The sequence below is a fragment of the Neomonachus schauinslandi genome, chromosome 8 (genome assembly GCF_002201575.2).
Source record: "Neomonachus schauinslandi chromosome 8, ASM220157v2, whole genome shotgun sequence".
In the NCBI taxonomy this organism is placed as follows: domain Eukaryota; kingdom Metazoa; phylum Chordata; class Mammalia; order Carnivora; family Phocidae; genus Neomonachus; species Neomonachus schauinslandi.
The window spans coordinates 104,526,338-104,550,819 of record NC_058410.1 but is presented as its reverse complement, the minus strand read 5'-3'; the positions used below and the strand labels follow the sequence as shown (position 1 = coordinate 104,550,819).

General features: G+C 48.1%; 1 protein-coding gene across 1 annotated transcript in view; it reads right to left on the bottom strand.

Moving 5' to 3' along the window:
* Positions 1 to 1,548: 1,548 nt before the first annotated feature.
* CLIC5 (chloride intracellular channel 5) overlaps positions 1,549 to 24,482 on the bottom strand; it is a 155,250-nt gene continuing 132,316 nt past the window's right edge. Inside the window, exons 5-6 of the mRNA XM_021692062.2 lie at positions 8,354 to 8,538; positions 1,549 to 1,788 (exon numbers count right to left, since the gene is read on the bottom strand). Coding sequence (XP_021547737.1) covers positions 1,621 to 1,788; positions 8,354 to 8,538 — 353 coding nt within the window. The 3' untranslated portion in view covers positions 1,549 to 1,620. The remainder of the gene's footprint in view (positions 1,789 to 8,353; positions 8,539 to 24,482) is intronic.

Genomic DNA, 24,482 nt, shown 5'->3' with positions numbered 1-24,482 from the left:
TCAAGGGGCTCCTGTTTCCTCCCTTCTGCTCAGATCAGCGGGCCACGTGATTTCTTCAGAGATCCCAGGAGGCAGGCCGGTCTGGGGGTGGCCGGGGTGAGGATATGCGGATGTTTCTATGGAAAGGACCGTGCTGCCCTGAGCTTCCTGAGCAATGAGCCAGGTCCCGGGGCTTTCTGGCACTCGGGACCTCACTCTACCCACAGGCAGCCCGGATGGGAGGACTGCTGAAGGTGACCGTCTGTGGCGGGTGGCTTTTCTCACAGCACATCACTAGGACAGAGGGCTGATGATTAGCTCGTTTTTCTTAGTTTCCTCTGCACAGGTCCCCAGGCTTGAGCCGGATGAGCTTTGAAGGAGGTGAAACTCAAGGAGAATGACTGAGGAGTGAAATACTGGCTAAAACCCGTTCCTTTTTCATCTGGCAGGTGAGTCAGATGGCAGGAAAATTAACCCAGATGGGGCATCTACTTTTCCTCAAGGTCAAACCACATGGTTTCCCGGTCAGAAAGGCCCATGGACTTTCTTCCTAAGGTGTTCCATGATCATGCCATCTCTCACCCGTCAGAGATTGCAGCCAACTCAGCCAGGAGTCACACCCGGCTGGCAGACCCACATTGGGGAACCACTTGAAGAGACTGGGAAGTCAGTTTTGGCCAATTCTTGGTTGGTAGTGACATGCCATCAGCAGCTCAAGACTTAGATCATGAGAGAGAAGACCTGTGTGAAGGATTCCCAGGGAACATCGAGCCTCATAAAGAACTTCTCTATCGTCACCCCCACCCCCACCCCCCATCTGCCTTCTCACAGACCAAAACTGACTCGTGGATCAGTCAAACCCAGGCATGGCATCTCCAACAAAACTACCCCTAAGCAAGCAAACCCCATGGCTGGTAGACCCCGTGGGCCTTTTGGCATCGACACTGCTCCCCCTCCCCTTTGCAGTCACCCCGGTCTGCGACTGCATGCCAATGTCCCTTCCTCAAAAGGCCTGGACAGCCGAGAACCAGAGGCTCCTGTCAGCCAGATACACAAAAGCATGGCGACCTTCTCAGCATTGCAGCCAACAGAGACTGTCTGACGTGGTGTTCCCGTCTGGTCTTCAGTGCCCCGTGTGACCGGAGCGTCAGAAAGCAGACGGGGACTGAAGGTGTATGTGCCAGTGGCCCAATCCACAGCCTGCCGGCCCTCCATTCACTCTGTCTCCCCGCAACGCGGTGGCTCTCTTTCTAGCAAGAACTACGATGGCATCTGTCCTCGGCCGTGGAGTTACCAACAAAGAGGAGAGGGGGAGGGGACACGGTGTTGCATGTTCCTAATGCAGCCGGGCAGCGATTCTGATTGGCGGCGGGGCCGGGGACAGTCCCCTAGGGTGGGCTCCAAAGGCTGAGCGCTTGCGTGTTTCTACCATTTCTGCTTGCAGATGCCCGTGTGATCAGATGGGGTCGGCTGGGACCTTCCTAAGAGGCAGCAGGCTGGGGTCCCACGAGGCCAGCGAGATGTGGAGGGCAGCCAAGCGCTGTTTCCCGACGCGGTGCGGAAGGGGAGTCTGTGAGGCCCGAGTTCTTTTGGGAGAAGCCAAGTCCTTCTGCTGCCAGGGGTGGGGCAAGGCGGCCGAGCTCAGGACCGGCTGAGGCGCTTGGCCACATCGGCGTAGGCCGACTCGATCTCCTGGTCTGCCGCACAGGTGTTGGTGAACTCATCCCGCGCGTAGGCGTTCTTCAGGTACCGCCACAGGCCCGTCATCTCGGCCGGGAAATCGTAGTTGCGGTACTTCTTGGCCACAATCTACAACACAGACGGCAGGACAGAAAAGGGCGTGAATGCACGAGACAAACCAGTGGGACGGAGTTAGTGCCAGACCCGGCGTGCGTGCGGTGAGGGGGGGCGGGGGACCCGGGTGCCCGCGAGCATCACTCACCGCGAGCCCGCCCGCAGCAAAAATGTTTGTCACGCAAGGTGGGGGTGCTGCCTTCTTTCCATCTTCTCTAATCTTATTTATTTTGTAAGTCAATATAATTTCCCTTTGACCTAGGCATTCTGCTTCGGGGAATTTTCCTTTGGAAATGATCACAAAGATTGAGCTACCTATCTGCGATCACGGGACGAATAGTAAAAAATGCAATAGTGAAAAAATGGCAGAGGAAAGAAATGTCCTGCCATAGGTACGTGGATAAATGCATTATCATAGGTAAATACAATGCCATCCTGGAGAGCCTTTAGAAATGATGCTGCAGAAGAAGTTCCAGGCATCTGGAAAACTCTTTTAGATCATTAAGTGGGTGCCTGGGTGGCTCAGTTGGTTAAGCGGCTGCCTTCGGCTCAGGTCGTGATCCCAGGGTCCTGGGATTGAGCCCCACATCGGGCTCCCCACTCAGTGGAGAGTCTGTTTCTCCCTCTGTCCCCGGCTCATGCTCTCTCGCTTGCTCTTTCTCTCTATCTCAAATAAATAAATAAAATCTTTAAAAAAAAAGATTGCTAAGTTTCAAGTGCAGTGCAAAAAAATTAATAAAGAAAGAATTTTTTAAAGTGCAGTATAATGCAATTTGGAGAAATATGTGAGGTGACTAGAAGTACATATACCAATATGTTACCAGTGGTTATGTCTGACTGATAGAATTATAAATTTTTCCCATCATCCACTTTTTTTTACATAAACACCCTTATTTATAGGAGAGAACAAAAAGCATAAAAAGTAAGTTAGATGTTGGACTGTACATGCAGGTTCAATGTATGATGTGGGAGTGAACAAATCATAATTTCTAGTCTCTTCTAGTTTGCCACATGTGGGGGCTGCGGATGGGCGTTCTGGGGAGGTGCTGTTTGTGTTGAAACAGTAGCATCGTGGTTAAGAACATGGGCTCCGGATCCCCACTGACTGGATCTGCAATTTTACTCCACTACCTAACAGCTGTGTGACCTTGGACTAGTTACTTAGCCTCCCTGAACCCCAATTTATCTCTAAAATGAAGGTAATAATAGGACTTACCTTGGAGTAACAGATTAGTTAATACACATAAAATGCTTAGAGGGGTGGCTGGCTCATACTGAGTGCTCAAGAAACATTATCTCCTATTATAATTCACTGAGACCCATCTTCTGCCCATTTGCATGCAGAGAGGGTGACCTGTGTAGTTACATGGGGCCTCAAACTCAGAAGGGCTTGCTTTGGGTTCAATGCTCTGCTGTCACCATCTGGAAATTCTGAGTACTTTTTAACAGGGGCCACTTATTGTCACTGTATGCTGGGGTCTGCGCATTAGCTGGTCTTGCTTCTAGCCCTCTGGGGCCGGGGTGGGAATAGCAAAGAGTAGCCTTTCTCCTAAGCCACTGGCTTCTGACTCTTTTCCTTGCTTTCTTTTTAGAGAGGTCTTCAGACTGCTGGCCCTGGGATCCTCCCACTCAGAGAACCCCTGAGTTCAGCTACTCTGGGCTTTCATTTTCATTTTGGTGCCAGTGATGTTCAGGGTTCCCTGGAAAGCTATGCTGAGTGAACGCAATGATGACCTATTACATGAAAAGCTCAGCCTCATGGGTTTGACCACATTCCCAAGGAGCATGCATTTTCCTCCTCCGTTCTCCTGCATCAGTTTGGAAGTTGTGTTACAATAGTAAGCTCTATTCTATTCTGAATTGCAGTTACTGTTTTAGTATCCTCTCTCTCTTCCCTAGCTTGTGAGCAGTGTAAGCAGAAGGACAGGAACTCCAGCTTCATTCTTATACTGCCTGATAATAACACTAGGATTTTTTTTATTTTTTTAAGATTTTATTTATTTGAGAGAGAGAGAGAGAGAAAGTACAAGCGGGGGTGGGTAGCAGAGGGAGGGAAGAGCAGGCTTCCTGCTGAGCAGGGAGCCCCAAAGACAATGGGGGGCTCAATTCCAGGACCCTGGGATCACGACCTGAGCCGAAGGCAGATGTTTAACCGACTGAGCCACCCAGGTGCCCCTCAGTAACACTGTTTATAAGCGTAGTGACACTAACAAGCGTTTATTTACTATGTGCTCTGCTCCAGGCTGTTTTAAGCACTGTGCAAGCCTCTTAAACCTCTAAGTAACTCTATAAGGAAGAGTGCATTATGTTCCCATTTTACAGATGAGGGAAGTAAGGCAAAGAGAAGTTAAATAAGTAAGGATTCAATAAACAGCTGTACTGCATCTTTACTATCTTCAGGTATCCTAAATCAAAGTGCAGCTAGAGTCAAATGGAAGAAACTCACTTAATTTTAGAGACTGCAGATCCTTAGCAATGAGCAGACTGAAGCCACAAGAGCGTAAATAGGTTACACCATGTGACACAGGAAATTAATTCAACCAGTATCTTTTGAGTAATCACTCATGTTTATTATAGTCCTTGCTTTTCTTTTTTTATTCGGGTATAGTTGACACACAGTGTCGCATTAGTTTCAGGTGCACAGCACAGTGATTGGACAAGTCTATATGCTCTGCTGTGTGCACCAGCAGGGAAGCTCCCATCCGTCACCATAGGACGCTATTACAGTATCATTGACTCTATTCCTTCTGCTGGACCCGGTATTCCCATGACAGTCCTTCCCTTCTCTCCACGTGGCCACCCAGCTGTCTGCAAACGAGAAAGGTAGGGCTGTACTCAGAATCCCTTGTGTGCCAGTTATCCTGCTATTGCTGCTTATCTCCAAACCACCCTGGTGTTTGTTTCTTTGGGACGCTGGGGGCGCTGGGACGCATGGGTGGGAACTCTGCAAATCACATCTGTTCTGCCAGGGACTCCCTGTTAGGCTCTTCCAAGAGGGGGCGCTAGAGAGGGTCTGCAAGGCTGGAGGAGGGAGAGGGGCCGCCCCTTTCTGCGGCGGACATCCACATCCCCTGCCCGTGAGACTCTCCTTTGCTCCAGCAGCAGCAGCTGAGTCCAGTTTTCTTGTTTTGCCACCACTGGTGGAACTAGGTCTTCATCCTGGCTGAGAGAGGCCAGCACACAGCAGTGACCCCCTGCAGGGGTTGGGGGCCAGCCCCCTGGGCCGTGCCCTGAACTCAGCCCCCAGCGGCAGCTCAGCATGCCCCACCTCGCAGGTCCAAGGTTGGGCTCTGCAGGGGCCCCTCATCTAAGTTGCCAAGTTTTAGATCCTTCTGACCTCTTCCGTTGGTCTCCCCTGCCCTAGGGGGTCGTGGCCGCCCTATTAAGGTAGAACCTCGTGGTACACTTTGCCTTCCTGGTACTTTAGTACTTACTGCTTCTTTCTATTAAATTCTGTTGGTTAAGAGAACTGGTTTGGGGTAGTCACCAGGGAAGCCACATCCCCACAATGCTCTGTCCAGCTTAGGTGCAACTAAGAAGCAAAGGGGATGGCATCTGAGTCCCCTGGCAGAGCACTCGCCACAAGCAAATGCTGGGGCCAACACCCATTGCCAGTTCTCCTTGACCTCCCCCTGTTCACTGCAGGGTGAGGGTCCCCTGGGTTTTCCCAGGAGCCTTTGAGAAGCAGCTGTCCTGGCTAAGGAGCAAGACCAGGCAGGAGGGACGGGTCACAAACTGACAGATGGAATGGCCTCAAGTCTCTCCATGCTGGGATTTGTTTTCATTTTTAAAGGATGCGCTATGAGATTTAAGAGAGCAGAAGGGCGGCTTATGGATATATACTTGAGCTTATGTCTCCTTTGCTGTTTGCTTCAGGGGCTGAAGCAGGTCACCGTGCTAGGCAGGGGTCCCAGGGGCTGCTCCAGAAGGCCCACCATGCCCCTCCCTGCCTGGACCTGCACGCCCTGAGCCTTGGCCACATCGCTGGTTCTTTCCTCACATGTTGGCTTGCCTTGAGGATGAGGACTAGAAGGGAGCCAGACAGCAAGAGTTCAAACCAGGCTCTCAGGGAGAATGAAGATGAACCTGAACGAGAGCCAGGTAAGAGAGGGAGAGAGCGCGAGAGAGCGCGGGCGAGGATGTGCACACGGAGCTCTGACGTTCACAGGAACTTCCATGCTCATGGTCTGAATTTGCTCTTTCATATGAAAACAGTTAGCTCCCACAGCCCAGATTAGGTTTTGGCATCAGGAGCCAAACTGGAGGCCTGACTTGGCTCCCCCTTCACTCTTTCTGCAGGACGGGGCTTTGCCAGGTCTCTGGGATCTGATAAGCTGGATCAGCAGAAATCCAAGGAGACAGAAGGCGAGGCCCAGCCTTTGTCCCCTCAAAGGCCGTCCTCCCTCTGATCCCCAGCTTCAAGTGAACAGCTCACTGAACTCCATCCAAGGACACGGGCGGAGCATCATCCTTTAGGGCTGGGAGGAACGGGAGGAGTCAGAAGATGAAGCACAGGGCCTTGGGGGATCCATTTGTTTACCTTATTCGACAGGAAATTCTTGAGCAGGTAGTCAATACATGTTTGAGTATGACAGAAGAAGGAAGGAGTAAAGGAAGAGAGAAGAAAGAGGCAAGAAGGAATATACTTCATAATCTCTTCATTTAGGCATGAGAAAAATGAATTCTAGAAAGATTCAGTGACTTTCCCCAGCTCATGCTGTTAGTAGGACTAGGATGTGGGTCGCGTGACTTTCTGAATGGGGGGTCTTTCCATTACATCACGCGGACACACTGGGACTGAACTAGAATCATACCATCCCTAATGGTGCCACTTGTTCCTCAGGAAAAGAGAATAAAAGATGTTTCCGTGGGTGTTGTGGGGCATGCGGTCATTAAGAACTTAAAAGACATGGAGCTTGGCTGGACTTACAAGTAACCATTGGCTTGGCCCCGAACCCAAAGCGTCTTCATATTAATAGATTGCATTTTCCCGGCCCATCAGGAACGGCACACGTGATTCCGGCCCAGTCCCCAGCTTGGACCAAGTCCCGTGGGAACACCAGTGCTTGCACAGCTCAGATTTCAATTCAAGCTGGTTGTGCTCTGACTGGAGGGAAGCCCACATCTCTAGCTCAGGACTTCAGCTGGAAAACGATAGGCAGCTATCCAGCTGACAAATGATTGAATCTGATTCTTCTTAGTGAAGGGCAGAAGGAAAATGGTATGATAAAGACACAAGCGAGGTGATCAAATGGTCAATCAATGAGTATTTATGAAAGGGCCACCATGTACCCACCATCGTGCTTGGAGAAGCCACTCTCCCGATAGAGCCTATTGTCTGACTGAGACATATCATATAAATGTGTATAAAAGTAGAGAAGAGTCTAGCGGTATGGTCCCACTGTGTGTTTCGCTTGGCTGGTGAAGGCCGGGAAAGGATGTGAGAAGAAGCATTAGTTTAGAGAACAAACATCAGGGCACACAACTATTGTCTTCAAAGAAGGTGAAATAGAGCAGCCCTGATCCATGCTGCTCCAGAGAACAAAGGGGAGCGGGGAGGCTGTTTGTGCTCAACATAGGATGTTTTTAGGGGTGTATGTGTGGCTCAGTCGGTTAAGCGTCCGACTCTTGAGTTCGGCTCAGGTCATGACCTCCAGGTTGTAAGATGTAAGATGGAGTCCCACATCAGGCTGTGTGCTGGGCGTGGAGCCTGCTTGAGATTCTCTCTCTTCCTCTGCCCACCCCCCTTTTTAAAAAAAAAAAAAAAGGAAAGATGTTTTAATGATCAGAGTCATCCAAAATGATAGGGCTGACTCGTTAGGCAGGGAGCTCTTCATCATCAGAAGTGTGAGGCGACAGCTGCATGGAAGCCTGTCACAGACACGCGGAAAGTGGTCCAGTGGGGGGTGGGAGACAGTTTGGGATGACCTTGGAATTCCCTTCTTTCCAACTCTCGGATCCTAGAATTCTTATAGGACAGGATTACACTGCATTTGATCAGTGTAGGACAACCGTGGCAAGAAAATGATGTCACTTCTTACAGCCTCCAGCCCTTGAGCTGATAGATGAGGAAGAGGATACACACCTGTCCTAGGGACTTACTGGAGCGAATGAGAAGGCTTGCATATGAAGCAACTTCATAGAGACGTGGGGGTGTGGCCAGTGAAAACCTGGGAGGCAGAGGCAAGGAAGAAGCTCTCTCTCTCTTTATATATATATATATGTATAAATGTATGCATATACATATATATGTATGTATAACCACACATATTATAACAATAGCAGCTACTATGTATTGAGCCTTTATAATATGCCAGGCACTGTTGCTCCATATTTACTCTCCCAGCCAAGAAGTAAAAATAAGAATAGGAAGTAAGTAATATATGCCTGTTTTACTGAAGCTCAGAGAGTCTATACAGCCAGCAAGCAGTGGAGGCTGATTTGGGGTTCATATTCCTGTGACTTCAGAGCCCAGGCTCTGGACCAGCAGGTGGCACTGTCCTTGACTCATCCACGCAGGTGACACGGGCCTATGATGGAGTTGGATAAGGCAAGTGACCTGCAGGTAGAGCTGTCTTACCTTGACCACATGGAGTTTGGGCAACAGATTGCAGTCGGCCAGGGTCAGCTCGTCCCCATCTAAGAATTTGCGCCGGGACCTCTTGTCTTCATCCCCGCAAGTGTTGGCATCAATCTCCTCTGGGAGAGGGTTGTTCAGGTAGTCATCCAGTTTCTTCAGTGCCCTGGTCAGGCCTCTCTCAAGGGCTGGCATGAAACAGCAGAAGAAAAATCTTCAGTCAACCTTCCTGCCACTGGAAACAACCAGGGGTCTTCAGAGTAAAGGAGCCTATCCTGAATTCTGTGCCCTTCCCATCACACCGTCAGCTCCCACACACTACAGAATACCTGCAAGCCATTAATACAACGCAGCAGAAGAGTGTTAAGTGGTCTGAAAAAGCAAACCTTAACCAAACAATAAACACTGGTTAATCCTTTAAAAAAAAAACATAAATATACAAATGCAACCATTAGGATATATATCAAAGTTTTTGAAGTGCTCATCTCCAGTAGATACAGTAATAATAGTCAACTTTCATTTCCTGTTTTGCTTCTCTATATTTTTCCAATATTCCACAATTAACCCGCATAAGAATTTTGTAGAAAGAAAGGGCTATTCACTAAGTAAACAACTGCTTAGAAAGTCTAGGACAGAGATACGCATCAGACTTTGTGGAAGCATTAACTAAGGAGGCACCAACTAAGCCAACCTGAGAAGGGGGGTGGGGGGGACAAGGCTTCCAGGAAGACATGACAGAGGAAAGTAAGCCACCCTGCTTGGTGTTGCCCCTACAGGACCAATGGATACCAGAAGGGCAATACTTCAGTTTAATCTAGAGAAGGTTGTTCTAAAAATCAGAAATGTCCAGAATGGAAGGGCCGGTAAACTAGGCAGAGGGCTCCACCAGACACAGCTGCATGGAAACCTGTCAAGGACACACCTCAGAGAATGAACATCCAAAGGACGACAATGTGGCAGAAGACTTTCAGTCTTGCCCCAATAATTTCCTATCCAGTAATTGATTTAGACACAAGAGGAGAACAAAATATTCAAAAGAGCAACAGCCTGAAGCCACTGCCACTCGGAACCAATCCATCGAGAGTCTCACAGTCAGTTCCAGGCACAGAACGCTGGCCACCCGAGCTCCGAGGACAGGGGTGCAGGAGATGGCTGACTGGGCCCCCAGCCACTGCACCTATGTCATCACCCCGTCCCCAAGGCTGTTTTTTCCCAGACTCCAGTGTAGAGGGTGATGCTGAGGTAACGGGAATCAGTCCTGATGTTAATTCTGGCAGATGAAGGAGGGATGCTGCCCCTGGGGGAAGAGCCCAGAGGACGGGGACTCTTACTTACTTTTTCCCAAATGTGCCTTCTGTTAGCCACTCCTCCATAACCCAAGTTTGTCTTTTCATAGGAGGCCTTTGTTTGAGACAATGAAACACCACCAGCCCAAGATAAATCAATTGAACACTTACTGGAATGTTTGAAAACAGGCTGGAGGTTGGATGTAGTTTCTCAATACTTCCTTCTCCCTGGTGTGGCATTTGAACTTGTACTTCATCATCTGCTTTGTGTTTCCAGTTTGGGAGAATAGAGTGAGCAGGGCTGGGAAAAAATGCTTGTAGTCCCCTTAGTAATTGTCTAGACTAGGATGGGATTGCAAGCCTATTCAAGGACAATAGCAGAGGGTGGGGACCGAACAATAGTCATTATGGGCCCCACCCCCACCCCGGCCGAAGCACTTGTGATCTATATTGGGTTTGTTTGCTTCCTTAAAGCCCTCCACCCCTTTCAGTTATGGCGATTATGACAAAATCTTGATTCTAAGGGAGAAAGGAAAAATCAAATAGAGTGTCTGCTGAAATCGGCCCAACGGGTATCAATCCAAGCGACAGAGATGGATGAAAGGAAATGAAATGTTGCAGACTGTAATTCCAAAATGCCCGCTGGAGACCTGAGCAGGCCATTGCATGAGTCTGTGCCCAAGTCCCCCAGTGTGGGAATGATCATGGCATTTGGTAAAAGAGGCCTAGAAGAGCAACTGGAGCTCCTTGGGAGGACAATTCTGGATACATCTCAACTATGTCTCCATGAGCTCTTGAGGTGGAAGGATTAAGTGTGGCAGTGGGCATGGCTGTCACCTTATGCCATAGCTGCGACATCTATGTGACATCCCGAGGGGGCGTGTGCTGAGGATGTCCTCCGCCGGTCAATGTCATTGCTCGAGTCTGTGTATTTTTGATCAGGAATGTGAAGGGCGCAGTTGGTGGTAATCATGGTAGAGAGAAGAGGAGGCGAGGCAGCAGGGGAGGGGCTGCGTGGCCTGGAGCTAAGCCTGTGTTTAAATTTCAACCCTGCCCAGGGTGGATTTATTATGACGCTGCTCAAGTTTGAGCTTCGGTTCCCTTCATCCCATGGGCCCCTTCCAAAGCCTTGAACTTGATTTTTTTTAAAATTCCTTATTTGTATTTATTCTATTGGCTTCAGACCCCACAAATCTTGGGAACGTCTCTGATCCTGGAACTCACGACCAAGTGTGACCTTGGGCAAGCTCCTCGATGTCGCTGAGTTTCAGTTTTCTCATCTCAACTGTGAGATGAAGATCCCCAATCTTCCTAAGGCCTGACTCGGATTATGCAGGGAAAAGTGCCTCATACAATGCCTGCCCCGTGCTAGGACGTCTCTATGATTTGCTCTTGCTAGTGCAGGACCAAATGTGACAGCTATCTGCTCTCTGTCCCTGACCCCACACTCTCCATCAGTTATATTCCTAAAAACTCCAAGGTGCGGCAGAGAATGAGAGATTCTCAGAAGCTCCAGTTCCGAGGCCCAGGCCCCAGAGATGACAACCAACAGCCCAGAGCTTTGCGTCCCATCCTGATGTAATCATGTACAGCCACAGCCCTGTCCCGGACGCTCCGTCGGGATACTTCTTGGTGATGCGCTGTGTGAGAGACATGGCCGGGGGGAAACAGACACGACACGTCTGTGCTAACACACAGCCATTCTTCTCGACTAACAGATACCGGCACTGATACAGCTTCTGCCAGTTCTTTTCCCTCCTACCTGCCAACTTATTCCTCTGACCCTGGCTCCATCTGGCATCCATAGAATTTAATTATCTCTTTTGGCCCACGGCACCCAGGTCAGAAAACCGCTGGAGAACTTCCTGCTCAGATAAGAGTGAGGGGGATTATGAAAGAAACCAGAGTGACAAGGAGATGTTAATCCCGTCAGTGTTCCCATTTGAAACCCTCCTCTGAGTAGCAGGATAGGGTAACCCTCAGACCACAGCAAGCCTGAGGCCAGGGGACCCTGAGACCCGGGACCAGTGGAGGCCCAGGCACTTGACGGGTCCCCCATCCTTTAACTGCTGTCTGCCCCTCTCCACCCGCCCTTCCCATAAAGATTTATTCGCTACCACCCGCAAATGCGCTGGGTAAAATATGTGACGAGGAAACAAGGGGAATAGTTCATAAATATTCTCAGCCATATGCAAACAATCTCAAATTTATTTTTCTCCTTTTTAAGGAGGAAAAAAAAATCCACCCATTCCATGATCACTTCCAGATTCATTGAGGTTGATATTACATAAGAACCAATATTGTTTTCTCGTCGTAGAGAAATAATGACTTGGAAACGGCAATTTGAGCTAAGAAAATAATATACTCTTACCAGGGCATGGAGGCTGAATGAGGACCCGGCAGCCAAGATCTAGCTCAGCCTCCAACCAGCTCTTGCAAGCACGGCTCAACCCTGCTTTGCTGGCATGCTTTGTGCAACAGGGGTATCCGCAAGCACCACACAGACTCTTTGGGGCTCAGAACTCACGTAGAGCAGAACGGATGTCAAAGGTGCTCTTTGAAAGGACAGGAGCAGCTCTGTGGGTCCAGGGTCCTGTACCCTCAGCTCCTCCCGTGTGTTTTCTCTCTGGCACGTGAAACTTGCAGAGAGGTAAGAACAGGGGGCCACCTCTGACCACCAGCTGCAGCCTGGACAGGCATCTGTTCAATTCTCCCAGGGAGAAGACAATCATGGCTATTGGGAGCTGGCCCCGGGCCAAGGACCCTCCATCCCGCTGTGCCTCTCACATGGCTCTGATCCAGCACCAGCAAGAATTACAGTAAGTGAATGTCTGAAATAGACTGGGGATGTTTACACAACCTATCATTTAAACACACAGTGAAGCTATTGAGATGGGAATTATTATTCATACCCATTTAAGAGATAAAGAAATTGAGTCTTAGACTTTCCCAAGGCACACACGCATGTGCAAGCCAGCTGTTTCCGGGATGCACACTGAAACTGTACCTTGTTTGGTTTTTAACTGCTTTTGTCTTCCTTACGAGCACCAACCCCTGGGTAATGGGAGAATGACAACTTTATTTTAATCTGTTCTGGATTACAACCTAGTCTGATGTAATAAACAGTCCCTCTAGAGAATTCTCAGTCTCTTTTGCATAAAAATGCTCAGTTTCTCAGAAAGTCTCCATCTCCTCTGCTCTTCTCGCTGAGTAAATGGGGGGGGGGGTTGCTGTGACCTTGTGGCCTTGGGGAGATAGGGGCCCTGGGATCAAGCAGGTGGAAGGCTTTGGGAAGCTTCCACAGGTCCTGTGTCTCTTCTCGGTTACCTCTTCTCAGAGAAACCTCCACTTCCTTCCAGATGTTGAAACTAGGGTGGTGGTCAGAGGTAGGCTGTCCAGCTCCCTCCAAAGCCCTGGAAGGATACCTAAGCAAAATGCCACATGGCGCTTCCTGGATGCATCTCTGGTTCCCTGACCCTTCTATCTGTCTCTTCTCCTTCATCCCCAAATCCCCTGGGCCAGAAAGGGTATGCTTTCCTTTATATTTTCCTATGTCATATAATCCATCAATCACAGAACAGCAAGTCTCCCTGGCCCACTGCACGGACCTAAGGGCCATTTCTTCTCTATGAGCTGAGTCCTCTAGGCATGGTTCTTAACGTGCTAAAAATGAGAGATAAAGGAATTTAGAACATTTTAAGACAATAGCTTGGCTTGTAAGGCTACTGTCTTGTTGAAAATGCTATTTTGAATCAGCAGCTAAATATTGAATGCTTTTTTTTCTTTCTTAGAATCCCTTCTACAGAATTCTTATCTGTCTCGGGGCCGATGGATGCTCAGGACAGGTTAGAATCATGTGTTCAAGAAAGACAAAGAGAAAAGTATTTTCAAATGTTAGCCCTATTCAAGTAAGGAACAAAATCAGGATTTAAAAACTGGATTGTTGGATTCCAAAACTTAAATTTCTTTTACTCTACAAAGCCATCTCTGGGTGCCAAGGACTGACCCATGGCTCTTTGGGAGTCCACTCAGCCTTCCGTCTTCCTTTCATGCTGTAGACCTTTCTCACAAGCCCTTATTTACCTAACAAGAGTGTGGCTATTAGGACACCACTCCTCATGCCTTACCTTCCAGCTAATTTGATAAAATATCTGTGTTCTTCTATTAATGGCTTGATTTTAGCTGGAATTCCTGGTGCTCTCAGTGACCACCATTGGGTCTAGAAGGAGTTATCTCTGAGGAGAAAGCCTACCAGCACCCTTCACACCATTTCTTAGCAACAAATACTAACTTTGCCCCTATTCAAGGCCAATGCTGTCACATTGTCCATGTGACAGCAGAACGTCTCAGTGAAAAGAGAGAAATTCATTTGAGTTTTTCCTATGATGAAAGAAATATCTAGATATTGAGAAATACCCGGAGGACTGGATGAAGTTTTTCCTTTTCATCTCTTTCGATATCATGTCAATATAACAACAACAACAAAAAAGCATAGCTGTGGTTTGAGGGAGGCCACAAAGGAGATTTCTCTGGCCATCACCATATTCTTGGAGAGAAAATACAAAGATGGCCACACCTTGTTGGCATCTGATCGTTTTAAACATGAATGATAGTGTGACAGGAACAACAACAACAAAAAATCAAATAGTAAGAATGTAATATCATCTCTCCCTCACCTTTCTGGAGGAAGAAGCCTTTCCTCCAAAACAGAGAGGTCATATTGCTTTACACAGATGCCCAAGGGCCAAAGATCCAGGGGAGAGGAAGAGACTATGCAGACGGAGAGTTATGGGGGTGGGAGAAGAGGGGGCGCAGGTCAGGTGGGCAGGAACATAAATATTGTCATAAAGAGGGCAATTTTAACAGAGACAAAGATGTTCTAAGGCAGGGGGTGGGGGTTGGGACATTTGGCTCTGTGCTGGGCAGTGTAATTCCCTCTCCTGTAAGAAACCTTCTGTAAAGATCGACATTTATCTTTCAAGTTTAGGGAACTGGAGTCATGTGGCTTTTCTCTGTTGCAAAAGTCCTTAAAGAGAGAAAATGTAGCCCAGCTATAGTTGAGTTACATAAGTATGAATGACCACATAAGGGCAAAATTATAAGCAGGTGGGAACTAGGGTTCATACCCTCTGACCCACAGTGACCCTTCTGGAACACACAGCAGGTAAGGGGTAGCTGATCCGCGTGGTCCTTTTGTCTCTCAAAGCATTATCTATGCCCAGTTCTTCAACCACAGAGACAGAAATGGTAGCAGGTTTGTAGAAGATGGGAATGAAGCTTTGTTTCAGGTGTGGTGAGCCCTACTCTCCTGTGCCTGGGCCCTTTGGGTATGTTAACACATCATGAATATCAGCAGGGAAGGGGACAGATAGATTCCAGGTTGGGTATCACGTAGCCCTGCACTAGGCTTCTCCAAGAGGTCTCGTGATCTTAGACACAGTCACAGAGCGGCACATCCACTCTGTTTTTGAAGAGATCTGAGTTCGAATCCTGCACTCGTTATGGTTGTTCACGGGCTTCTGTTAAAGCATCTTCTACAGACTCTGGTGCACAGAGGGACTTAACAAAAATGAGCTATGATGATTACAGCTGTCGAACTTCAGTTTATAAGAGGATGTGAGGGAAGGACAGACTGAGTGCCCCTCCAGGCAGAAGCCAGGTGTCTGAAGTGAGGCTTTTCTGAGCATCCAGGAGCCTCCCAGGTGCAAGGGGAAATCCTGGACAGCTCAGAGCATGGAGTGTACTCTTGCATTTCCAACATCTCCGCGATCCCAAGTTGCCTGGAATCATCATCTCTTTTGGGTTTGGCATTGCTCTCTCCAGGCTATGGGACTGTGTCAGACTTTCTTGGTCTGATAGTTTGGAGAATTCATGTCCACCTTAGGCATGAGACCAAGAACATTAGACTTGGCCTCACAGCCAGAGAGGAGGATGTTGTCAAATGGGCTCTAGCTGTGAAAGACCGAGGGGTTCCCACGTGGGAAGCCATCCCCAGGCCTCCCGTTTCTAGGCACTGGTGAAAACAGGAAAGGTGGGAAGACAAACAGTGGTTAATGAGAAAGCAAAACGCAATGGCAATTTCAACAGATTCCCCCCTGTTCCCTCTTGCAGCATCAGCTGAGTCTGAGAGGAGTCTGTAGTTCCTGCTGCCATGGGTATTGTTTGTTCTAGAAAAGATTTCAGCCTTGAATGGGAGGGCAAATTAAATGACAAACTCCCAAGGTCCTTTCCAGTAAGAGGTCAGCAAATGATTCTTTAGTTCCAAGGCAGGATTCAGGTCTTACAACTATGGAGGACTAGAATATAGGACACTGTTGAAAACCCCCTACCCCCTTTTGGTGGAGAGACTCACCAAGCGAATGGGTCTATACTTCTTTGAGATATTTCTAAGTAGTCAGGGATTTTTCCTTGAAGAAGAGACAGATCCTCTGTATAGCTTCTTCCCCAAGCCGTATAGGGGATCATTGTGAAGAATCAACACAAATCAACCCGATATTTGCCTCATGTTGAAAAGTATGACTCCCAATAACAAATAAACTATATATACACACGTATATACATATATGTATATGCATACATATACACATATATGTACATACGTATAAAATATATATATACACATATAGAGACATACACACACACACACATATATATATATATTTTTTTTAAGGCAAGTGTTTGACAATCATTTGGCTGTGTTTAACATACCAGCATGGTAAAGAATTTAGGACAACCTTGGCATGCCTTTCATAAAATATTTTTTTTAAGTATGAAGGGAGGTATGCATAATATAGACACTTCCAGATTCTGATAATTTTCTAAATCTAAAAGCCACAGTGAATTCGAGAAGAAAGATGATCATGTATGTCTTCAAATTTAGGTTTCCTTTTGTAGACACACCCGGTACCCTGTAAGCTCCCCCAGTGATAACTTATCAACTGGAAGAGAGAGAGAGACAGAGAAAGACTGACTCCAACTGGGGCCAGCCAGTCGAAAGAAGAAGAGGCAGAAACCGGCCGGGGAGGGTGTGAGCTGGCTGGGGCGGGTGTGAGCTGGCTGGGGCAACCCGCAGAGAATGTGTTCCCTGGTTAGGGAGCCCTGCCCAGACTTCAGGCACGGGGTGGTGGCGACCCCTCCTGGCCTGTCCTCACCCAACAAAAACTGCATTTTCCACGGCCAACGTGTAAAACATGTATGTGTGTTTTCTATTAGCCTTTCCAGAAACTCATAAATGGTTGTAAAAACCATTGTGCTAATAGAAAGAACGACATAAATGCTGACTGGAGCTATTAATGCTGGTTGTAGTTTATGTAGCCGACTGAATCAGGCTGAAAACTGAGATTTTTATGGTTACTTTGTAACAGGTTATTTTCAAGTATCAGGCCACAGATTAGGCTCAGTTCTCATATTCAAACACTCGGAATGAACTAGTTAAGGGAGATCCTTTCTCGGTCCTCTGTCCAGCGTTTGGACCCAGAGACCTTCTTTCTCAATACTCCCTCCCTCCAAACACTCAGACGGAAGTGATTTAGCCACATTTTGTCCTGTTCATCCTCAAATGCCCACATCTTTTATATAAGAGCCATTAACAATTTAGAACCCGGCCACCACAGCTCTAAATTTAAATAATTACCGGTTTCCATTATTCTGTGACTATCCTGTAAACTCTCCCCTGGCTGCCCGTTCTGTCCTTTGTTGACGCATCTCTGCCCAGCACCCACGATGGGTGGGCCACTTTCGGTGCCCCTTGCCTCCCATGGATGCCGAGTCAGGACTCCCCAGATGAAGCTGAGATTGTGTAGTATATTTGGGAAACACACATTGTGTAGTATATTTGGGAAATATACAAACTATATGTAGTATATTTGGGAAACACAATACTCCCGACCCACACACGGGCAGTTGTTCCATGGTTTATGGACTGATTGGATCACAGTTTCCTAAATGACCTGCCTACTCTTGTTTAAAAACGCAGCACCACATGCCTTTTATATAATGGATTATTTAAATGTATCATGTGCACAGGTCAGGTGCACAGACTATGGGACTAGCTGCCAGTGTGGGGATCCTGGCTCGGCCACCTACTAGCTTGGGCAGGCTGTTTAACCTCTTGTGCCTCAGTTTCCTCCTCTGGCGAAACAGAGATCATAACAATGCACACCTCATAGGGTTGCCATGAGTGACACCCATTGCAGGCTTCGAACTACGTCCACCATGCAGTGAGTAGTTCTTATGTGCAAGGTGGGATGCTGCTTGATGTAAAAAAAGCAGAGCATACAAAAGAGCTAGTAAGTTCTTAGAGTTTCAAGAAAAAAGTCTGCCTGATAAATATTGTGCTTGACTCGTCCTCTACCCTGAGGAAGTCACCCCAGATGACTTATGCAGTGTTTTCTTGAGTCTTCAGCTGGTCCTTTCACTCTGACTCTGCTGTCGTAACCACAGCCCCACCTGAGCGAGCCTTGTTCCTCATAGTCATGCAACAGGGCAACCTTAGAGGGTAAGTTTTGCAGGGGTGGGGGCGAGGGATACTTTTGCAGAATTCCCCGGACACGCCACAATTATATCCTCCACCTCCCTTGCTCAGAGCAGCCCTCTGGGTGCCCGCACTTGCCTCCACATGGATTACGGTCTTGGGGGAGAAGCTGTCCGCTGGGTGTCTTAATTGCACAGCTTGCATCTTCTAAAGTTTGTGAGTCTTGCATCTTCTAAAGTTTGAAGTCAGAGTGTTGCAGATTAAGGGTACGATTTTATACTTCTATTTATTTTTTTTAAGATTTATTTATTTGAGAAAGATAAACAAAGAGAGAGCAAGTGGGGGGAGGGGCAGAGGGAGAGAATCTCAAGCAGACTCCCCCCTCAGCGCAGAGCCTTACATGGGGCTCCATCCCAGGACCCTGAGATCATAACCTCAACTGAAACCAAGAGTCGGATGCTCAACCAATTGAGTCACCCAGGCGCCCCTATACTTCTATTTCTTAAAATCTAGGTGGGGTAATGATTCAGAGTTGGTCAACCCCAAAGGAGAATTTGAAATACTATGTCTTTTTTTGGCATGGCTAGATCAGATATTTTCACTGTAGTTTTTTTTTTTTTAATCACCTTAAGCTGAAAGTGAGTTATATGCAAATATTCACTCTCACCTTCTTTGTTACTAAAAGAACCCAGATTTCCTCAGAGTGGTAATGTGCCCAGTTAAAAATACTTATCTTCCCGGGCGCCTGGGTGGCTCAGTCGTTAAGCGTCTGCCTTCGGCTCAGGTCATGATCCCAGGGGATCCTTCCCGCTCTGCGGGAAGCCTGCTTATCCCTCTCCCACTCCCCCTGCTTGTGTTCCTGCTCTCGCTATGTCTCTCTCTGTTAAATAAATAAAATCTTTAAAAAAAAAAAAACTTATCTTCCCAAACTTTTACTAGAGAAGGCCAAATGCCCAAATTATGACCAATGAGATATAAGTGGAAATTCAGGGATCGGCTTCTGGGAGAGAAAAGACAGATACAGTTGCCCTTGCCTGGAACTCAGACGCAATGTCTGGGAGTAGAGCATCTATCTTGTGACATGAGGATGAAAGTCACACATAAAAGACAGAGGATTCGTGCTCGAAGGATCTAGACCCGTGAAAATAAAATCAATATTTGCTTTAGCATCTGTAATCAGGTTTCTGTGATATGGGGCCCAACACAACCTTTGCCAATTCACATAGTTATTGTCAATATTTCTTTATTACATTATTATTCTAGCACCTTGCACAGTGCCTGGTACTGAATAAGTTTTTGTTGAAAGAATGAGCTATTCAGTGGGGTTTGGGGAAAGGTGAGGGCCCCTAAAATGTAACTCTGTATATCTCCATAGGCTTATGTCACTGGCTTTATCTCATTGAAGGGTCTATGATGGTTCCCTTTCTTTGTGGAATGATAGCATTTGGTCTCTCAGGGATGGGTGAAGGGGATTCATTAGTTTGGCCCAGCATGCCCTACTGGGGTTCATCAGAGCCAAATGAGTATAGGTCATCAGCAACCTGCTCCTCTCTGCCAGGCGACACAGGTGAGACCAAGGCCAGGGTCAGATGCAGGCAAAGTGTTGACTAAAACCTGACTTTGAGGTCCCCCAAACAGAAGCAAGATGCGGGTGATTGTCATTGCAGACATCAGTGGGCACGTGATCATCAGAGTCTGCCCTCAATACAGAGGAATCACGTGGTCCAACCCCCTTCTCTAGAATATTCAGGAATGGAAGGGGTTCTGGACAGAGGCGCAGAGAAACATACTTCTTACTATGACCCAGATCATTAAATGAGTCTTCGACCAGGGGTTTCTAGAAAAACAGTCTGACCTCTGACTTCTGGCTGGAAGAACACAAGAATTTAGTCTTCTGTGTTTTCTCCTCTGACTCTTGGTGAAATTGCACCTTTAACACCAAGTACAATGTTCCTTGACTGCATTTTATAAAAATAAGGATGACAAGAGACATACCACTTAAGCAAACACCACTACCACCACCACACTGACGGTCTTCATGAGGGAACAGCTCAGATTGTTCTTATTGATGGGTTTTAAATGCGGTACTTCCTCTTCCCACCCCCCACCCCCCAATGAGGCTCCATTTAATACAACAGAGGTTAAGAAAGCATTACAGTTCTCAGCGGAGAGACGGTTCCAGTCATAGAACATAATGAAGTGGAGACTGGGAAGTTTCAAAGGTGGTCAAGAGAATGGAGGGCGGGTGATGTGGGACAAGCTTTAAGGTGAGGTTGGAACAGGAAGTAGATGGAGGAAATGGCCCTAACACTGATGAGGCAGGACAGGCCCTTTTACCAACCACCTCTTTGGTAAATGAGCAGACAACTCTGGCTTGTCGTGAAGTGTTTGGGAAATGGTTTATTCATTCAGTTCACAAACGTTTCTTGTGTACCTGCTCTGGACCAGATGCGGAGCTGGGGTCTTGAGAGTGTCCTCGTGGAGACTGCCGCCCGGAACCCTACTTCCCAAAGCTCCCCCCTTTATCAGCAGCATCATCGAATCATCTGGTTGCCCTCAGGCCCCACCCCGGTCCCACTCGCATGGATATCTGCATTTTAACAAAACCCTGGAAGATGCAAATGCGCATTCAAGTTAGAAAATGATCTGAATAACATGGCAAACCAGATGATGTGCTACTTGACACATTTAAGTCTTACACAGCTACTGGGGCTAATGGGGCTACTCAGGCTAAACTCATGAGTGGGCTTGAAGTGGCCTGGGGGCCCCTCCAGAAAGACAGCTCTAGCACAGATTTTTAAAGAAGGTTAGGAGTTTTAAAGTCAAAGTTCTGTGTAGCAGCCTTTTATTCCGCCAACAAATTACCCTAAATAGCCGATACCTTCAGAATACAGACTGGATTTAGTCCATGGTTTCAATGCCCCCGTTTCGGCATTACTTAGTCTGTAGCAAAAGAGTTTAAAAGCTGAGAAATGCCTGGTTTGTCCTGTGACCATCATTGGAACAACTGTTCCACACCCTAGCTTTTCCTGTGCGACGTGGAGAGAACGTGGTCCACCCTGCCCGGACAAGACAGTGACGAATTTGACAAGGAGAGTTTATAATTGAGGTGTCTGAGGTTTTCGATAGGAGGTTCAAGACACCACCTGGATTTCGTATCTTGTCAGTCCCCAAAATGGGGAAACCCATTCTACATGCAAATTTGCCCAGAGCCACTCTCCACTGAGAGTCAACAGAGAAGAGAGGGTTTTCCCTCGGAGCTATGTGCTAATCACAGATGAGAGGTTCTAAGGGCAGACAAGGCATCACCAACTACAATACTCCCGACCCACACACGGGCAATGAAGTGTAGACACACTCACGCACACACGACAGCACTTCTGTGGTCTAAACACCATCATGCTTAAGAGGGAAGCTGCAAGACCCATGTCGTGTCTCTTCACTAATACAACTTCGTGTGCAAGTGCATGTTTCAGATGAACTGATACATGCCATTTACTTAAGGAGCTATTTAATGGCTTCTGCGAGTACCTAGAAATATCAGAACACACAAGAGCTGTGTGTGTGTGTGTATGTGTGCGCACGCGTGCGTGTGTGTGTGTGTGTGTGTGGAGAGAGAGAAATGTATTTAGCTCCCACGTGTAGACTGCACAAAGACAAGAGGTGTCGGTTACACAGGATGAGGTAACGGTAGCCAGAGGTGAAAGAGCATTTAACTAGTGTTCAAATTAGTCATTTAATGTTCCTTTATTCCCCAGGCCTTGATCTGAAGCCAGGCCAGGCCAGGCGGACTCGTTCTGGTCAGACGGCGGGAAATTCCACCACATGGAATGGTGTTGGTGGTCTCCGCTCTACTCTAGCCGGGGACCCCACACAGCTAACACCGGCTCCTTCCACTAATGAATGCGCCCACCCACACAGGACCTACCCCCCCCCCCCGTCCCCTCCCCCTGCCCCCGCTCCCTCCCCGCGCCGCCCCCCCCATCAACGTGCCATGCCACCACCAACCGCCCTCCAAAGTTTCGGTTCAGAAGCAAAATTTGTTAAATTAGAACTTGCCAGCATCCGCCTCAATAATGAACCAAATCAAAGGCCCTCTGGAGGAATCCCCTGGGCAACTCCGGGGAGGTGCCAGAAGGAAATACTCAGCCCTTCCCCTGCCTCTTGCTCCCAGCCTCGAGGACCTGCCGTCTGGGAAGGGGCACACTGATGCAGGACGAGCCAAGCCTCGGAGGTGGGTCCCACCGAGCCGAGGTTATTTGTTTTTCCTTGTAAGAATGCCAATCAAAGCAAAACTTTAACCCAACAAACAAACAAACAAAATATCCTGAGTTGGCTATTTGCACGCAGGGGTGGCCAAGGAAGGCAGCCTGAAGGCTCCCTTTATGACCAGAGGCATTTTTGAAACAAGACAGCAATGGCTGCTTTATGAGGAAGTGGCAAGACAGTCACCTCGTTATCCTCACCACTGTGGTGGGCCGGGGACCACCCAGGAGCCTCCACCATGATAACAGCCTGGGCTGAGGACTTTGTCCAGGGAACCGGTTGTCCTGAGTTGGGACACAGCAGTCTTTCTCCAAAGAACAGGTCGGTGTTTCTGACGGGACAGACCTGGAACCCCACTGCCACCTCGCTGGCTTCTGTGTCTCAGCGGAGTCATTATAACTCACATCCCTGTCTTTTTCATATGGCCTTAGCTCTCCCCTCAGAACCTGAGGCTGAATGAGAGGCGGGGCGGTGCCCGTCCCCCTGGGAAGGCCACCGTGGCCTCCAGACTGGGCCCACCCCCAGGACATGGGGCTGAGGGCTGGAGGGAGGAAGAGGAGGAAATAATCACCTCGTGATTGAAGTGGCTGCGAAATAATAAAGATACACTCTCTTTTAAACATGCCTCGCCACATCCTGGGCAATCTGGAAAAACACTCCACCTCGCGCCTCCCCACCCTCACCCCCAACAGCAGTTGGCTTTCAGGACGCTTTGGGAGAAAGCACAGGACCTTTGATAGTAAGGGGCTTGTTGGTTCTGGGCTAACAGCCCTCCCAGGCCGCTTTGAATCCTTTCGAACACTTTCCTATTTTAGGTCGAGGAAGTTCATAAAAGTAAAGACTGGGGGTGGTGGAAGGGGAGGAGAGAAGGCAGAGAGAAGCAACTAGGGCAGTTAGTTAGCAGGTGGCCAACGGCCACTCTGGAGGATCCATCGGGACTGCTGGGCATGCCGCACCCTGGGTGTGGGGGACAGATAATGGAAGACGGCTTCGAGTCCCCAAGGACTCGAGTCCCCAAGGACTCGGCTTCGAGTCCCCAGGTCTCCAAGAGAGACCTGGCCTCTTCTTGAACCCCCAGCCAAAGCTTGGGTATAACCGTGTTCTCCTATGCAGAGGAGGCTTGAAAATCCACAGGCCTCTCCCTGTTAAACAGGATCAGCCCCTCTAGCGCTGATTCCTCCAGCTGCCAGAAGAGGGCAGCACATGCTGCTAGATTACAGTGAGAACTGGGCCACCCAGTCCCCAGGGCGGACATGAGGGAATGTGAGGGAGGATTTGTGAGATGAGCAGCAGCAAAGCAGCAAAACCTATCCCATATTGGTGCCTATGGTGAGCCAGGAACTGTCCTCAGGGCTTTACTGCATTCATTCATTTCATTAACATGACCAGGCTCCAAGAAAGATCACTGTTACAATCTCCCTGTTACAGAGGAGGAGGCTGAGAGGTATAGAAATTAAGAGAACTTGCTAGTGTAGTCTAAGAGATCAGCAAATTATTGTCCAAGGGCCAAATGCAGCCCACTGTGTCGTTTTGCACTGCCCTCAAGCTAAGAATGGTTTTTACATTTGGGGATAGTTGGAAAATTTCAGAAGAAGACGACAATTCCATGACCCCTGGAAATGATGAGAAATTCAAATGTCAGGGATCCCTAAGTGAAGCTGTACAGGAACACAGCCATGCTCCCTTGTTTGCATGTTGTCTGTGGCTGCCTCATCTTTCCAACAGCGAGCTGAGCCGCTGGGACAGCTTATGTAGTCTGTAAAGTCTGAAATATTTATCATCTGACCCTTCACAGAAAACATTTGTGGGGGGGGGTGCCTGGGTGGCTCAATGGATTAAGCATCTGCCTTAGGCTCAGGTCATGATCTCAGGGTCCTGGGATCGAGTCCCACATCAAGCCCTGCATGGAGCCCTCATTGGGCTCTTAGGCTGCTCATCCGGGAGTCTGCTTGTCCCTCTCCCTCTGCCCCTCCCCCACTCATGCTTACACTCTTTCTCAAATAAATTAATAAAATCTTAAAAAAAAGGAAGGAAGGTAGGAAAGAAAGAAAGAAAGAAAGAGAAAGAAAGAAAGAAAGAAAGAAAGAAAGAAAGAAAGAAAGAAAGA